Source organism: Leopardus geoffroyi, assembly GCF_018350155.1.
Source record: "Leopardus geoffroyi isolate Oge1 chromosome C2 unlocalized genomic scaffold, O.geoffroyi_Oge1_pat1.0 chrC2_random_Un_scaffold_44, whole genome shotgun sequence".
Lineage (NCBI taxonomy): Eukaryota > Metazoa > Chordata > Mammalia > Carnivora > Felidae > Leopardus > Leopardus geoffroyi.
In genome coordinates this window covers 109404-126203 of record NW_025543554.1, presented here as the reverse complement: position 1 = coordinate 126203, position 16800 = coordinate 109404, and the positions used below count along the sequence as shown (strand labels likewise).

The 16800-nt window shown below is 39.0% G+C and overlaps 1 protein-coding gene across 1 annotated transcript in view; it reads right to left on the bottom strand.

Moving 5' to 3' along the window:
* Window positions 1–891: 891 nt before the first annotated feature.
* Window positions 892–16800, bottom strand: part of LOC123595645 (probable cation-transporting ATPase 13A5) — a 116691-nt gene continuing 100782 nt past the window's right edge. Inside the window, exons 26-30 of the mRNA XM_045473333.1 lie at window positions 14226–14400; window positions 11576–11778; window positions 5928–6016; window positions 3521–3601; window positions 892–1591 (exon numbers count right to left, since the gene is read on the bottom strand). Coding sequence (XP_045329289.1) covers window positions 1331–1591; window positions 3521–3601; window positions 5928–6016; window positions 11576–11778; window positions 14226–14400 — 809 coding nt within the window. The 3' untranslated portion in view covers window positions 892–1330. The remainder of the gene's footprint in view (window positions 1592–3520; window positions 3602–5927; window positions 6017–11575; window positions 11779–14225; window positions 14401–16800) is intronic.

Sequence of the window (16800 nt, the reverse complement as noted above, 5' to 3'; positions counted from 1 at the left end):
TATAACAAAGTATATAGTACTATATACAGCAATGCATTGCTGAAATGTTAAAAACATTTTTTCAGCTCTAAGGATTACAGAATTATAAAGGCATTATTGAATGCATCCATCACAGTATTAGGCACATAACTGGAGCTCGTGGGATAGAACTGGTTAGCTAATTGCCTATGAGCCATTAAAGATCTGTTAAATTAGCAAAACTCAATTTATGGTCACAAGGAAAGCCTACTAGCTAATTTAAAAGGTTCACTAGAGATGTATGTCCTCTCAAGGTCACCGAGAAGTAGATATATATTAAAGGTAATAGCGTACAGAATATATTTACAGAGGATATACCTTTTCTTGTGGCCATTAGTGCACACATAATGATTGAGTAAAATAATGAAAAGATGAAATGGGACTTGAGGTCGTTCAGCAGCCTGATGCTTGTCATGCTATAGACACAAACCTTAGGATTCCCTTCCCCAGGGTTGTGTTTTAAGATGAGCAATGCTGAGTTTGAACCAACTTTTTGACTTAGAACCTGAGGGTTTCATCTGTCCATAGCAAAAAATAAACAAAAGTGTCATGCTTCTTTAAGTGAAAAGTATATTATAACATTTATCCCACTATCTTTGTGATCTACCACGGACGTTCAGGCTCACTGCCCCCAAAAACAATATACTTTGGGTGATGCCAACATCAGTGGAGTTGGCTTAGATATAAGCTGTGCCCAAGCCAAGATTATAGGCAGTTAACAGGCACCTCCATCATTCTCTACTTAGAGAGTTAATTTTTCTGAAGGAAATCCCAGTTCTTCTTTCTTTATTAAAGCCATACAAAAGAAGCAAAAAGAGGAATTTTGTGACCTTGGGAAAAGATAGGTACATAAATGGTCTTCGCAAGTGAATATAAGGTTCAGTAAACCTGTGATAATTTATTGACAGAAAGACTTTTTCCCCCCACATTCTTTTATTTGTGAAAATAAAGATATATTGGTGAAACTTTCAAAGACCAAACTCTTCTTGAATTTTCCTTCTACTGATGTTCATACCACTAATTTCACTACCATAAAAGCTTGGGCATTTCAGCCAGGATAATGGTATGCAATATTAAGGAAAAAAAAAAAAAAGACAATCGAGGAAGTCCATGTTTTTCCTCAGTAGTGGAGGATACAGTCAAAATAAGCATATTTAAGGTTCTTTTTTGCAAGGTTCAGTACATCAAGAAATGCACCTTGAATTCTCTGATGGATAAAGAAAGGTAGAGGTAGACTGTCATCACCTCTCCACAATATGTTAGTTTCTGGGAGCAAGGAAATGCTGTTAACCCCATATGACAATAATTCTGATTACAGCCTGGTCCAAAAATGCTGTTCTGTGGTTTGGCCTTCCAATTCGAGTTTCGCTTTTGGAATCTGTTCAGGGCTTTCATAGCCACGGTTGATGTAGAATCCATTTTCACCATCGCCTGAATAATCCGTTCTGTTTGTGGGAGGCCAGGTGGAATCTTCTGCCAGCGTTTTTTGCCAGTGCCTATATTGACTTTTAGAATAGAATCCAAATTCTTTTTTGATCCATAGCCAGAGCTTTCGATTTTGAAGGATGAAATCCTGAGAAATCAGGTGGAGAAAACAATCAAACCATCTTTCCACATTCCCCTGCAGCCAGGGTGCTCACCGCCCGCCCGGGGCCTGTCTCTCAGATGTACTTATTTAAAGCTGCTTCTGCGGCAACTTTACTCCCTGCTGTCCCCACCAAGTCTAGCAGCTCCCTGGTTCTCTCCCTTGAGAAGGCAGTGTGCTTGTGTTCACACCAAAAGCTTACAGACTTTCATTTCTACAGATTTCCTAGTTAAATCCTGGCTGGTGATTCACTTAGAATTACTTTACTGCCAGACTGAAATGATAACAAAATAACATACTCAAAATCGAGAAAAGAAAAAAAAAAATCACTGCTACCTGCCACAGGCCACTTACAAGGTGCCACCTGATGGTTTGTTGAATGAATGGCGGAACTCTAGAAATCAAATGGGTTTTGCTTTCCGTTTGGGGAGGGTTCTCTTTTTATCTATGTTCACATGCACTCACAATATTTACACATTTATAATAGGAATGGTCAAATTTTGCATTCCACTTCTGGTTATGCTAGACTTTCTGTCACATGTAGCCATAGTCTTCTCAATAATCACTTTTAATGATCCTATACCATTTTTTCAAATTGGTGTATAACGATTGATTTAAACAAACAGCATCTCTACTTCTGAACATATAGGTTGAATCTAGAATTTTACCACCATAGGGGTGCCTGGGTGGCTCAGTTGGTTAAGCGTCCAACTTTGGCTCAGGTCACAATCTCATGGTTCATGAGTTCGAGCCCACATCAGCCTCTGTACTGACAGCTCAGAGCCTGGAGCCTGTTTCCGTTTCTGTGTCTCTTTCCCTCTCTGCCCCTCCCCTGCTCACACTCTGTCTCTCTCTCTCAAAAATAAATAAACATTAAAATGTTTTATAATTAAGATAAAATAAAATTTTACCACCATAGATAATACTACGATGAATACCTTCATACATGTAGGCTTTTTCTCCCCTTTTGGATTATTTAAAAATCTATATAGTCTCAGGCACCTGGGCTACTCAGTTGGTTAAGCATCTGACTCTTGATTTTTGGCTCAGGTAGTGATCTCACAGTTTGTGAGATCGAGCCCTACACTGGGCTCTGTGCTGTCAGCAGAGAGCCTTCTTGGGATTTTCTCTCTCTCCCCATCTCTCTCTGCCTTTCCTCCACTCATGTTCTATCAAAATAAATGAATAAAAACTTTAAAAAAAATAAATACATATAAATATATATAGTCTCAAATGGAATTCCTTAGAGTATGAGAAATTTTACACTCATTGTATACAATGATGTGTGTGTCACACACACACATATATTTATATAGATTTGTTTGAACCCTTTTCCGAAGAGATTTACAATACATGAATCTTTTTTTTTTAAACTGTCCCTTAAAAAAAAATAATACCCAGGACTTTCATTGAGTAGGTAAAGTCATTTAATGACAGTGAATAGAAGAAAAATACTATAGGGGAAGACTTTCAAGAGTAAGAATTGACTAGATGAGCAATGGTTTCCTTCCACTCTTAATTAAGGAAGCCCTTCTGAAGACAGCTCTTCACGCTGAAAGGTCTCATTGAATTTTAGAGCTTGTAAGTCACCTGGTCTAGTCTCTACTAGCTTATTGATAATACTAGAAAAATACACTACGATGCCTTCATGGGAGACAAAAATTAGAGTTAATTTGATGTTTTGCCGTCCATGCTAAACATGGATCCTGAGAACATTTCTATGCAGCCTTTAGAGAAGTTTAAATCACTCTCCAAGAGTTTCCCCCAAAGAGAACATGCACAGTTCTTACAAACCGTTAATAACTATCACTTTGGGAGACAAAAACGGTCCATCTAAAAAACAGGTACCTGTTGAGAATGAGACCCTTTATTTGTTTATTTTCCCGGAAAGAGTGTAAGAGATGTACAGAAATTTACCTCTACGAGAAAGGCCACACAGAATTGGGTGAGGGCTGCCACCAAAATCGAAACCCTCCATGATGTCAGTGTTGGGATGAACTGTTAAAAAAAGAATCTTACCTTTATACCATGCAGACCTTAAATTTTGAAAACACACACACATAAACATTAATTATCTTATTTAATTTATGTATTTGTAACAGCTCTCTGAGCTTGGAGGGTAGGCATTGCTTTCTCCACTTCACAGATGAGGTCAGTGCGTTGCCTAAGGTTGTAAAGCCAATCAATATATAGAGCCAGAATTCAAATGAGAACTGACTGCCTCTTGGCCTGTGTTTCCTCCACTGCCTGAGAGTAAACATTCGGTAAAATGTGCCATGGGTCACAGACATGAGACAAAACACTTTGGAACCTGTGTGTCTCTCTTCATTTTTATCTTTTCAAATGGAGGTAAGAGGATGCAGGATTAAGTCATTCATCTAATAATGCTATCACTTCTAATCCTCCCAAAGTTAAAATCTATTTGGAGTTCATTCATTCAGTGAAATTGGCGTATGAGTAAAACATAAAGGGCACAGAGGTTACCAGTTACTTTTGATACTAGGTGGAAACTTTCCGAACCAAGGTTCCCAGCCTTCAGTCTAATGGCTTGATCAACGTTGAACGCAGACAACCCACCCTCTTTTAAGGATTCAAGGGTACCTATTGGCCACCAATTATGATTAAATGATAGGTATTAACACTACAACTTCCCATGCTGGCATCAGTGGCAAAAGACTACTCCCACAACCCCCTTTCTGATCGCAAAGTCAAACATGGGGGCTGAGCTGTTAGGACTAAAACCACAGATCCTCCACAGCATCTGATGGCCCCCTTGCAATTCTCATCCCCAGTCAATTCGCATCCCCAGCGCGTTATTGTGCTTTATTTTCTCCCCTCATGTAGAGACAGCCTTTCTCAGGGTTGTGAGACAGAGCACCTGGGTGCAGAGCTGTCTGGAGACCGTTGTGAGATCTGGCAGTGGGTCAGAGCGTAGTGGAGAACCTGGTCCTTCCCCTCCCTGCTGCTCCTGCCCTGGTCTGAAAGGACTCCTCTCCATCCCTTGGCCTGGAAAACACTTGTCACACTGCTTTGGAATTATCTGCCCACAGGATTGTCTTCCGTCCTAGCCTCTGAACTACTTGAGAGCTGTGCCCACGCCTTACACATCTTGGGCTCGCTAGTGCCAAGCATGCTCTGGAGCTTCATAATGTCTTATAAGTGACTAAATGGTCTAGGTTCTCATTTCCTAACTGCATCTCCTTCCATAGACTCTCTGCTCAAGCATATAGCATCACGTAATTAGGCTGCCATCACGTAATTAGGCTGTCCTAAAAGCCCTGCTGGAAAGCCTGCTCAGATATCTTCATTGACTCTCTGTTGCTCTCAGGAGAAAGCCCAAACTCCCCTGGCCACCTTTGTCCAGCCACACCACGCCTTCCTCACATTCCGCAGCATGTTGCCTCAGGCTTTGCCAATCTTCCAAGCACTCTGTGAAATAAGTCTTGCTTTCGATTTTTATTTCGGCCACCTTACATTCTTTTGCATTTCCAAGGCAAAAGAGATTCTTGCAGCCCTCTCTGTTTGTGCTCAGGCTGTTGTCCTGGTTTGAAATACCCTTACCTCCTACCTAGCAAAATCCAGCCTATCCTGTGGACCCAGATCAAGTTGAGCCTCCTCCATGAGGCCCTCCATGATGGTACAGCGTACAGGCCCCGTGAGAGCTCCTCCTTCCTGTGTTCTTCCCACTTCTCTCTACACCCTCTACAAGCACAGGTGGTCCCAGGTGGCCATGTCATTTCACTCGCATAGGACACAATGTCCTCAACAAAACTATAGACTGCAAGTCAAGAGTCAATCCCTCTCATTTCTCCCACATGCTGGCTCTAAGAATGGGTTCAATGATGTCTTCTTAAATTTTATTTTAACCCACCACCCCTTGGGTTAAGTGATGCCCACTGAAATAAAACTCCCCATAGTCAATGTCTGACAGAACCTGATTGGCCTACAAGTCTACTTTTTCTTACTCCTTACAACTACATTATAAAGGATTTCTACTATATGTTTAAAAAACGACACTTGAAGAATTACTGAATTAGCACATCAATTTATCATATTAGCATAACATGGATGAATAAAGTATCCAAATAGCATTTTTAGGTGTGAATAGGATAAATGTTCTAGATTGATGATACAGATGATATGGGAACAAGCAGAGGTTAGCATATGTGTGATGAGTTATTTGTTCCTCTAGGAAGTCAGAATAGCCTCGACAACGTGAAATGGTTGGAGAGAATACGGTAATACCTGACTTGCAAATTACAGTGCAAATATGGTCCCATTGCACATATGAGTCACTCCAGAGGTGGAAATGAATACCACTTACCTCCATTCCACGATATATATCTTGAAAGTCAGAAAACAGAATGAAAACTGTGAGGCCCAAGGCAGATATCAGCAGAAATGAGAATATATCTGAAGAAACACCAAACGTTATTTTTAGATGCTAAACGAATGTTTCATATAATTTGGCACACACTGCAGAATCAATTATCTCTGTTGGGCAAATATCGGCTATATCTTCAGATGTTTTGATAGATCCTCATATGTTTTAAAATATGTTCTAATGCTTACCAGACAAAGGTGACAGCTTCACATCTTTCCTTTGAAAGGCGTGCTATGGAAAACTGCTGATCTAATACAGGACACTCCATAAAGGAGTCATGTCAGCTGAGAAGTCCAGGAGGGCCAGGACGCCCTGCAGTGACCAGCCTACGTGAAGGGTCACCAGAGAAGCCCCAATGCTTTATCACTGCGTGTCTGGTGAATTGTGCATGAATGGATGAACGGTCAGTCCTCTTAGTATCATTTCATTCTTTGTTGCCTGGAGAATAAAGTCCAAGGGTCTTCAACTGACATTCAAGGCCTTCCTTGAATGGAATCCAATTTCCATCTGCCTTTCTGTTCTAGTCTCTTATTGCTCTTTCTTATGTGTTGGAGGGGGGTTAAATCACAAACCTGCTACCTCCACGGAGGACTTTGTTCACGAAGTACCCTGTGTAGCGGATATTCTTTATGTCTTGGCAGTTTTTCTTAAATTTTTCTTAAAAAGCCCAATTCAGATACCACGTTCTTTTTAAGGACTACCCAGGCCTCTCTCACAAAGTTTTCTTTCATATGGTTATGTAACGCTCTGCTTTGCAAGATCTTCCTTTATGCATCTACTAGACTGTAACCACTTAAAAGTGACTTTGTATGCCCTTCTGTAGGACTCTGAATTGAAAGAATGAGGAGCTATCATGTACATCTGCTGGGTTCTTTCTCTCCAACCTGCCCGAATGGCTTTGCTTTAGGAAGCTTAAACTTCCCAGGATGCACTGTGCCAACACCACTGTTTTTATCCCTCCGGCCCTACCCACGTCTGCATCCACAGAGCTTTTACACACTTTGTAGATGGGCCTTACAAATGTTTTCTGATGAGATTAGCACCTTCGGGCCCAAACAATTGGATTTCATCAGTGTTGCCATGATATAAAGGATCCTAACACGCTCTAAAATTTATAAACAAACAAACAAACTGGATGTTCTCTTGTATTCTCTCTACCTCGTTTATTCCAAGATTTATGGCCTGCCAGCCCCCAACTCTATACAGGTCTATACCAACCAAAAATCGGAGATGACAGTGCCTCTGCAGCTGGCCCTATTTTTGTGAAGACATCAAACTGTTTCACCCCTGTGCACCTACACACCCCCTCACATTCATCCAAGCTTCACTTGATATATACAGCTAGATGCCACACCTCCCAGAAGAAGAGCCAGGCTTGCTTGGGAAGGGTGTGAAGCAGAGAGAAGAAAAAGCAGGGGCACCAGGATCACTTATTTCCCAAAATAATGTGTGCAGCTGGGTAAGAAGAGCCCAGGAGATGGCTGTGTGGATTTTTCATTTATGTCATTGTTTCCAGGTCCCAGGGACCCAGATGTTGGGAAGAAGATGATGCCCCAAGTGTCCATCCTGACGAAGGCCTGGTAGTCACAGCAACTGAGTGGAGTGCTGGACACATCACACCGTCCTTAGACTAATGATCTGAAAAGCAGGCCAGGTGGGCACACGAATGACCAGTGTGGAAGGAAAATTATAAGGCCTTCATGTAATTCAGCTTTGATTGGAGAACATAATGATGAACGGAAGTGAATGTTGCCTCCCTAGATCAGTTGCTGTTGATGAGGAAGCTTGAAAGAATGGTACTCTTTTTGCACACGTCATTTGGGAAGATATGTCCTGGGCAAGACACTACAGATTGTTTGCAAGGAAGGGAAGGTTTGCAAATAGTCACATCTGTTTCCATAAAGATTAAGTTTGTATTCTTTCTAGATCGTCTCATTATAAAGTTGATCTGCCAAAGGCTATCAAGAAAGATACAGAGTTGAAAATAAAATTGCTTGATATTGTAATAGAAAGTTCCAAGGACTGTTGAGACTAAATGACTTATTAGGAGATTCTGTTGTTAGAATATTTGTTTATAAAACTTGTTTTTAACTTAAGATTTTCAGTTATTTTCCATGTGGACTTGAGTTTACCCACAAGCTTTAAGTCGCTATGATGTAACTAATTCGGTTCTCACTTAATTCAATGTATGTAAAAAGCTTTGTAGTTACTGTTCAAACTAAAGTACTTGCCAATGTAATATATCATATCCTCCTTGTAAAATACATTCACAATCAAAAAAAGGACTATAAGTGATTTACCTTAAAACATAAAGCAGAATCTTGATTTGTTGTGACAAGAGCCAAGGGCATTATCAAACACTGAATCAAAACTAAAAAATACCATAAGAAAATCAGGAAGAAGTTTATAGAAAATATAAAATGAAAGGAAGGTCTTAGCATGCTCTCAAAACCTTTGAAAAAACAGCTGTACCAAAAAAAAAGGGGGTGTGGTAGTGACAATAGAATGGTAAATAATTACTAAAACTAACATAGTAAAGGTATGTTTCTAATTTAAGAATAGGAATGAGGCTTACTTTTCTAATATCTATGACTTATTTAGAAAATTACAGATTACAGGTTATGCCATAGATGGCAAAACTATAGTAAATTCCCCACAGCAGAAATTTTACAGGCCAGGTTCTCTGATCAGGACAATAAAACTAGAAATTATTAACTAAATTTAATGAAAAATCCCTTCTAACATACAGATTTAACACAAAATTCAAAACATCAGCTGGGACAAAAAAAAGCAAATCAAGTCCATTTGCAGACTGTTGAATAAAGAGGACTAGAGGAATGAAAACGAAATCCCTTTCCACTTGAAAAGGAAACCTCTCTATTCTGAAAACTAGGTGGGTCAGAGAAGAAATCAAGTCATAATTAGAGATGTGAAAATGTAAAGAACGTGGCCCAAACTTTAATTGTTGATCTTGAATGATTTTTTTGTTTCACAAGAATCAAAAGAAAATACTTACATTATAAAGTCAATTCAAACATTACAATGTTTTCAGAGAAAGTAAGAAGGAAGAAAAAAAATGAAAAAAGCAAAAATTAATAAGTTAGAAAAGAGAAAGCATACAGAATTTATTAAATCTGAGAACCGGTCTTTTAAAGAAAACCAGCAAAAATATAGTTCTTGTAAGAATATATGAAAGGTAACACATACAGGATGAGAATATTAGAAGAGTTATAAAAGGCAATAAAATTATGAGAACATACGACTCAAAATCTTATGCTGAGACTCAATAATCTCAATGAACTAGAAATATCTGGGGGGAAATTTGTTATGTGAAAACACAGTTTAAAAAGAGGATAATTTGGGGCACCTGGGTGGGTCAATCAGCTAAGTGTCCGACTTTAACTCAGGTCATGATCTCGCAGTCCCTGAGTTTGAGCTCCCTGTCAGGCTCTGGGCAGACAGCTCAGAGCCTGGAGCCTGCTTTGCATTCTGTGTCTCCCTCTCTGTTCCTCCCCCACTCACACTTTGTCTCTCTCTCTCTCTCTAAAGTAAATAAACATTAAAACATAAAATAAAATAAAATAAAATAAAATAATAGAAAGAGGGTAACAAATCAGTCCTTTAAAAAAAAAAAACAATTCTTTCAAAGGAAGGATTTAGAGCCAGATTATTTTACTGGGTTCTTGCAAATTGTCAAGAATAGACCATTTACATCTATAAAGGTTTTTTTTTTCCCCAGGAAAGAAAAAGCCAGAGTTTTCAAGCCTAATAATAAACCTAACAAAACACTACCCACACACACAAAATCAATCCAACAGGAAATGCAGATATCAAAAAGCTATAAAATTTGGGGGGCCTGGGTGGCTCAGTTGGTTGAGTGTCTGACTTCAGCTCAGGTCATGATCTCACAGTTCCTGAGTTCAAGCCCCATCTAGGGGTTTGTGCTGACAGCACAGAGCCTGGAGCCTGCTTTGGCTTTCTCTTTGCCCTGCCCCCTTCTCTCTCAAGAACAAACATTAAAAAAATTTTTTTTAAATAAAGAATGAACAAATGGAGAAGCATAATATAGTATGTCTTTAAAACTGAGGACTTAATTGTGTAAACATTACAATTTCCCCAAAGTATCAAAATTCAAAAAAGGAATTTTAAAAAAGCCTTACAATTTATTCTAGAGTTTATCTAGAAAGATGAACAAGAAAGAGAAGTAAAAAATGTTTGAAAACTGAAGAGTAATGAAGATACATCCATCTAACTGCTTATTAAAACTTATTATAAAACTATAGCTAAATAAATGAAACTATAATTTTTAAAGTATAGTGACAGACCAAGAATAAGCTGGCATGTTAATGAGACAGAAAAGGTAGTCTAGGAACTAATTAATTGTATATAAATTAATATGTAAGTATATAACAAATATAAAACTCACATAATATAAATTATGTATATAATGAAGCCATAAATATACATGAATATGTAGGTATGATAAAGGTGGCATATAATCAGTTGAGAAATAAATGATGAAAAGAAATATTAAGTAATAAAATCTGCTGGGAAAACGAGCGACTAGTTAGATAAAGTAGTTTGATCTCTACTTCAAACTGTATGATGAAATTAACATTAGATTAAAAAACATTAAAAGAAATTTAAAAAACAAGAGAAATGCTAATCTACCTGATTTTGCAATGGGAAAAACCTCTCTGTGCCTAAAGGCAATGGGAAGAAAATCGCAAAGGAATAAACAACTCATACAAATAAATAAGAAATAGAAGAGTGACCCTGTTGGAAAAGGATAGATAAAAATGTACGTAGGCAATTCAGAGAAGAAGAGATGGCTAAAATCATGAAAATGTGTTCATCCTCAGTGGTGATTCAAGAAATGCACAGAATAAAGTAACTTGCCCAATGTTGTGAAGCTACAAAGAGGTCAAGTTGTATCTGAATTGGTTAGAAAAGTCTTTTACAAAGTATCTGGATATATATATATATATATACTCAAAATCATTCTTGATGACTCACAACAGGACAGGACTCGTAACTATTTAATAATGCATGTGTGTATCTGCACATAAGGAGTTTCCTGCCCAGGTTTCTACCACTCATGAAAATTATCCTTCAATACTCCATTAGAAAAAAAACATTTTAAATGGAATTACATTTAAAAAAATTTTTTTAACGTGTATTTATTTTTGGGAGAGAGAGAGTGCAAGTGGGGAGGGGCAGAAAGAAAGGGAGACACAGAATCTGAAACAGACGCCAGGCACAGAGCCTGATGTGGGGCTCAAACTCAGGACCTGCAAGATGATGACCTGAGCCGAAGTCACACGCTTAACCTACTGAGCCATCCAGGTGCCCCTCTTTTTTAATTGCAAGATAAAGCTGAGAAAATACAGAAAGTGAAAGAAAATAACAAAAAAAAAAAAATGGTGGATAACTAGAGGGAGAGCTTGTAAGAATGAGAGCAAGTCACAAAAGCATTATACAACCATTTGTAGATACTTCATTCCAGAGTTCAGCCATCACTTTACCACTGAACTGCAACTCTGGGGAGGGTGGGGAAATGGAAGGAAAATTAAACTTCATATACTCACAGTTTGTGTAGATGGGTTTTCGAAATGGCTTTCCCTTAGAGAAGATAAACGCTGCTGTGATACAGTTGATGGTGGTGAGGGGCCACAGTGTGGTACTCTCAAAACTTAAAACTGAACCAGGAATCAGCGTTGCATTTTCAGTCCCATTTCTCTCCAAACTCATATTCATTGAGAAATTACTTTGGTTGTCCAGAAAGCACTTACTACAAGAGAATCGCCAACATTTATGGGATTTTCTATTCTATTTTTAACCAGGTGGCCGGAAAACAAAAAAAGTTTATCACTGCCATGGGGTCTCAGCTTTCAGATTGTCCCAGCCAGTAACTACCAAGACATATTTTGTTCACCTCTTGCAATGACAAAGCAGAAATAATATTTAGAACAAGTCAAAATTATTCTTTGTCTATCATTCCATTTAGAACAAGTGATTTGTGTTGAAAGGGCTTGGATGATAATTTTCTATGAAATTCCTTTCAGTTCAGAACAAATGAACCATGGCTGCCCATGTGTGTGCATTCGTGCATGTTGGGGGAGGGTTGTGGTGGGCACATGTGTGTGTGTGTGTGTGTGAGAGAGAGAGAGAGAGAGAGAGAGAGAGAGAGAGAGAGAGTATGTGTGTGTTGTTTTCTCTTCTGAGGACTAATATAAGCCTACTACCTTAGGTCCTGAGTATGAATCTGCCTGCTCCATATCACTCTCTTCCTGAGGATCCAAGAATGACCCTCTCCTGTTTCTGAGTGTCAGTGGCTCTATTTTGCTAATAAATTAATGCCAACTTCTCAGGCAAGCCCAGAAATCTTCGAATCCGGCTTCCTGCCCTTATCTTTTGCCAGCCCTCCTCTGCTCCTTATACTCCAAACACACAGGAAAATTTTCTGTTCCCCAAGTACTACAGTTTGCACATGCCTGGGTCGAATACTCTATTCCGTCTCCATCCCTCTGTTGTCTTTAGTTCACTGGAAAGTTTGCCTACTGCTCTCTGTTCTTGCTTCTAGTGCTGTATTTAGCTCATTGTTCTGCAATTATTCATTCACATGTTTTTATTTTCCACCCCTGGGATGAGAGTTCCTTGAATATGGAATTTCTCTTTTGGGTTTACTTTGTTGTGATTTTAACCAAATCTACAATGCCTTAACACCTAGCACAGAAATGCCACAGAATAGTTGCTCAGAAAAACATTTGTTTAAAAGATGAGCCTTCCCAGTCCAGATTGATCTATTTGCAATGTTTATTTTTTTTAATCTCCAAACTCGCAAATTAGTTTGTATCAGCTTTCTTGTTCAGCTTGAAACTTTTTACTCTTGTAACTGTTTATAGATGAAATTAGTTCCCAATAAATAGACTTAAGTCTTAATATCTTTGGTTCCCTAGGGTCCCGCAATGTGTTTGGCATATGGTAGATGTTCAATTAATGTTTGCTGAGTACATTAATGAAACAAATAATCAGTAGTCACAAAATGTTTTTGCACAAAGGGGACAGATAGACCAGAAGGCCTGAATTATAGAGTTTAACACAAAAATATATTTAATCTGTTATACTTACATTGCAGATAAGAGAGTTAAGGTCTAGTGTTACATGGTTAGTGATAAAGGCAGGACTACCTAGCCATCATCCATTTAGCTATCCCTGCTTGTCTCCCAGATTCAGAATTTTACTTATCTGAATATATGCCTTCCAAGGAGGAGAAAAATCTGGTTTTGAGACAAAAATGAATTCTCTACTCCAAGCAATAATACTTGAATTGCTGAATTTAGGGTATAAATGGCAATCTTAGACATCATTCAGTAGTTTTCAATCTTTCACTGGTTGCTGGGGCTCCGGTGCCTCAGGAGCATCATGGAGTCTGTGAAGGGGAGTTTGTCCAAGCCTTACCTCAAAAAGAGCAGCCCCTTTTCTGCCTTTCCTTTTGGAGGTCAGGCAGGCCTTTTCAGAAGAAAATAGTTTGAATACTTATGGTATAGTTCCCCACATTTTACCCTTAATTTATCCTTACAGAAATTAAAACCCGGGGTGGTAAAGATTTGCCCCGAGTCTAGTGTTCAAAGCAATGAGAACAATGATACCATCAACAAACATTTTAATTTTAACATTCTTTTGAAAAACTCAAGCTAATTTAAGCCAATCTCTCTTGTAAATCAGGGGCCAGCTGACTAAGTCCATAGGCCAAATCCAACTCAACACCTCTTTTTGTAAATAAAGTTTTATTGGAACATAGTCACACCTACTTTTTATTGTCTATGTCTGCTTTTCACTACAACAGTAGTACTGAGTAATTGCAACAGACACTGTCTAGTCCACAGAGCCTAAAGTATTTATTGTCTAACCCTATGTAAGAAACGTTTGCTGACCTCTGGTCTATATGATATCCAAACCACCAGGGAATGAATGCATTCATTTAGTAAACACATTTAGTCTACACATTAACAACCAATGTGACGATCTCCCCCCCCCCCAATGACATGGCTCACCCCAGGACTCCACCTATTAACTGTGTTTGGTGTTCTATCCTGACACTGGTAGCATAGAACCCCGGAGACCCAACTGTTGTTAATTAAAAATTTAGGGTGTATGTTCAACCAAGTTGTACAGTGACATTGGGCACTCGTTGTATCACCTTCAGAAAGGAAAACTAAAAAAACTGAACTTTACCTGTATCTGTAGACCTCACAATACCAGGGCTGCTGCTTCACATAGAGAAATGCACAGATTTGCACAATGCAGGTGAAACAGGTGTTCAAAAAGACTGAGAGCAGCAAAGGGGGAGAGAGGAGCTGTCCTGCCGGTCGGTAAGGAGCCAGTTTGGGGTAGGCATGAGTTGAACTCACTGAAAGACAAATGCATTTTCCCCTATTACAGTTTCATTATTGACAATAGAAGATTGAGATGCCTGTTATATTGAGACTTCCGTTAGGATTCAGATTCAGCAAACATGAACTCAGGGTTTACATCTAGGGAAGCACATGTATATAAGCATTGGTGTATATCCAATGCTACCAGCCTTTGCCTCTTCCATGCTTTTGTTTCACCTTCAGAAACAAAAAGTAATGGGTTTAAAAGCTCTATAAATAATACATTTACCATATTTCATGGTGCATATATTTTCTTCACAAGACGACCAGGAAAGGTATGTAAAATAGAAAAGTGGCCTTCCACATGGATAAGCAGTACTATGATCTCTCAGTGCTGGTAGGAAGGCAGAGAGTTTAAGATAAGGACAGTAAGAAGCATCAGACTAGATTAATCTTCATATGCTGGAGATTATTTTTTAAGTACTGATTTTATTATTCATTCATCCAACATTCTCTGAGCACTTCAGTGTACCAGGATAGATGCTAGAGGTGTGTTCTGTTCCCTGCTGGATAAGTGTGTAAAATGGAGAACTGCTAGAGTGTATTAAGCTTGGTTAGGAAAAATAATTCAAAACAGTCTTGCTTCCAGATGAGGGTATTAAATGTATTATAGCTTTGATCCTAGAGTTTATGTATTTTTTTTTTAATTTAAAGGATAGGTGATAGGCAGAGATTAAACAGAACAACAAAAACAACAGACTGCATCCTTCTTAGGAGCCATATGTTCTAACAAGCTATTGAAAATGGAATGTACTTTACTTCTTAGGGCAGTGCAGGGAAGAAGCATGGAAAAGTCAGGAATTAGATACATTACATCAAAGGTTTACACAAGAGTCGTGTTTCACTTCTTGTCTTCATAGCTGATACCTTTCCCTTTTTCATAGCAAATCATTGGTTTCTTTGATATAAGGAAGAAAGTAGAGTGTGTATGCTGAGGTTTGTGTTCATGAATGAAGGGGTAGGGTGGTAGGAGCAGGTGTCCAGTCTGGGATGATAAAACTCTAAAGTAGGTCTTCAGTTTGCTCGGTGGGTTCTTGGGTAATCACCTGAACCCTCTGGTACTTCATTTTTCTCATGTGTAAAATGAATGTGTTGGAATATCTAAATGATCTCCAAAGTCTCTTCCAACTCTTTTACTCTAAAGCTCTATGACTATCTAAGGATTTACCTTTTTTTTTTTTTGCTTAAGTTTATTTATTTATTTATTTATTTATTTATTTATTCATTTGGAGGCAGAGAGAGTGAGCAGGGAAGGGGCAGAGAGAGAGGGGGAGAGAGAATCCCAAGCAAGTTCTGCACTGTCAGCATGAAGACTGATGCAGGTCTTGAACTCACAAACTGCGAGACCACGACCTGAGCTGAAACCAAGAGTCAGAGGTTTAACTGAATGAGCCACCCAGGTGCACCTAAGGCTTTACCTTTACCAATTTAATCAATATTTCCCTGGGACAGTGCTAGGCTGCAAGCTGTGAAGTATGCACAGATGAGGAGGTCATCTCATCTGCCCCAAAGAACTTGAAGTCTAATGGAAGACAAAGACGGGTTGTAATAAAGAATTTGGTTGGCTTTTATTCCCAGTTCCTGGGATGTATCCTCTAAGTTGTTGGGATTTCCTAAGTTGATAGGAGTGTCTTTATTCATGATAGCAATGATGGTTTATGCAAATAAGATGACAGATGGCAGGCATAAAGAGAGTTGGTGATAAAATGATAATCCAGCATATAGATGCCATGACACCAAAGGTTGAGATCAACTTGGGGCACCGGGATGGCTCAGCTGGTTTAAGCATCCGACTCTTGACTTTAGCTCGGGTCATGATCTCGTGGTTCATGAGTTCAAGCCCCACATCAGGCTCTGTGCGGGCAGTGCAGAGCCTGCTTGGGATTCTCTCTCCCTCTCTCTCTGTCCTTCCCCTGCTTGCCCTCTCTCTCTCTCTCAAAAGTAAAACTCAAAAAAAAGAAATTTGAAAAATAAAAAGATTGAGATCAACTTCATGGCAAATGATTCCACCAATCATGTCTAAACAATGAAACCCCAATAAAAACTCTAGACACCAAAGTTCAGGTGGATTTCCTTGTATGGCAGTCCTCTGCATATTGTCACACATTGATATGCCAGGAGGATAAGGCAAACTGACACCCCAGGAAGAGGAAAATGGATGTGTGGGGATCCTCCCACCAGACCTCACTCTTCCTTTGGCTGGTTCTGATTTGTATCCCTTTGCTATAATAAAACTGGAATCATATGTATAGCACTTCCCTGAATTCTTTGACTTGTTGATATGAATCACTGAACCTATGGGGAGAAGAACCCCCCAATTTTGCAGCCAGCTAATCAGACTTGTGGGTGTCATGGGCCCCCCAAACTTATGGCTG